At 47.6% G+C, this 1389-nt stretch overlaps 1 protein-coding gene across 1 annotated transcript; it reads left to right on the top strand.

Moving 5' to 3' along the window:
• Window positions 1-635: 635 nt before the first annotated feature.
• LOC138487314 (ribonuclease pancreatic-like) lies at window positions 636-1070 on the top strand. Its single transcript, XM_069613920.1, has one exon. It carries the CDS (start codon window positions 636-638, stop codon window positions 1068-1070), a length of 435 nt encoding a protein of 144 aa, XP_069470021.1.
• The last annotated feature ends 319 nt before the right edge of the window (window positions 1071-1389 follow it).

Raw genomic sequence — 1389 nt, 5'->3', positions numbered from 1 at the left:
GGAGACCGGGGTGTAGGCGGGAGCAAGAGAGAGGAAAGGGAGGAGTCGGGTTAGAGGAAGGCAGTTCCGTTCCAGAGTTTGACGGAGGAGGTAATAAAGTGAAGGTATCACACGTCCTCCAGTGTCCTGTCCTTTATTTGGGGTAAGACACCCAACAGAATGTAGCCTAAGAAATTAAGGGCAGTGATTGAAGTAATAGGAAGGTTGGGCTCAGGGATATTCTCTCTTTTGCAACATGACTTCGACAAGGTATATTGTTTGTGTGCAGGTCACTAGGGAACTGTAGTCAGATTTCTTGTAAGGAAGATACTTAAACCCCCAAGGGCTGGTCTCCTCTACATCCCTAAGCACATTGGATGTGCATACTTGCCCTTAGCACTCTTAGAACAATGCCCATGCGAATGGCATGGATGAGGTTCTAATGCAGACGTGAGAGGTTTCCTTTTCAGATCTTACATCAGACATGCGAACAGCAGGGCATACCCAAGATGGGGGTGGGCCGTGTATTTCTCCATTCACATGCACTGGAAGGTATAGTTTAGGAAAGATGACTTAAATAGGGGGTTGGCATGGTTATACTCATCCCTTAAGTCACTCTCTGTGCTTCTCTCACTTGCAGGTCCTGCAGGGTGAAGATGGCTGGCATGAATATCACTCCTTTCGTTTTCCTTCTAATGGCTGTCATCACACTCTCTGGCTTCAGCCCGGCTTCCTCACAGTCCTGGAGGTGGTTTCAGAGAAAGCACATGGACAACTCTGTCCTTGTTGGAGACAACAATTACTGCAACAATATCATCAGAGATCGCAGAATTACAAACCGCGGGCAGTGTAAATTCCGCAACACCTTCATTCATGCATTGCCCAGCACCATTAAAGGCCTGTGCATGGGCCAAGAAGGATACGTGAGCAGTAACAACCCCTACGCACTCACCGATTGCTTCCACGCTCCAGTGACCAACAACGAGATGCCGCCAAACTGTAACTACAGATTCCAAGACAGGAGCAGACAAATCAAGATTAAATGTGAGAACTCTGACCCTGTGCACTTTGAGAGAGCCCTGAATAATTAGCAAGGGCAATCCTGCAATGCTCTGCTTCCGCCTGGAAAAGTTGAAGAACATTTAGAAAGAAGACCTGCGGCTAAACACAAACTGGCCCTTGTAATGCATGTTCCCTATGCCGGGGAGACTTGCGCCTGTCAAGGCTATCAGAGTCCATTAGTTGAAAAATAAGGAACTGTAAGGTCACGTAAAAAGTTGTCACTCTCCCTACAACACGCCGCAAGTTTGCCAATTGTTGCAGCCTCCAGAGGTGGGAACCTGCTTAGTCCCTTTGACCTCATGCAATCTTTGCAGCAGACAAATGTATGCGGTTAGTTCAGGGGAAAAA

This window comes from Ambystoma mexicanum, chromosome 9 (assembly GCF_040938575.1).
Source record: "Ambystoma mexicanum isolate Mex_15411 chromosome 9, UKY_AmexF1_1, whole genome shotgun sequence".
Lineage (NCBI taxonomy): Eukaryota > Metazoa > Chordata > Amphibia > Caudata > Ambystomatidae > Ambystoma > Ambystoma mexicanum.
The sequence above is the reverse complement of the archived record's forward strand: the minus strand, read 5'-3'. Positions and strand labels throughout refer to the sequence as shown.

What these genes read in the sequence shown, in the direction of transcription:
- LOC138487314 (XM_069613920.1), top strand. Translation starts at nt 636, where the DNA reads ATGGCTGGCATGAATATCACTCCTTTCGTTTTCCTTCTAATGGCTGTC.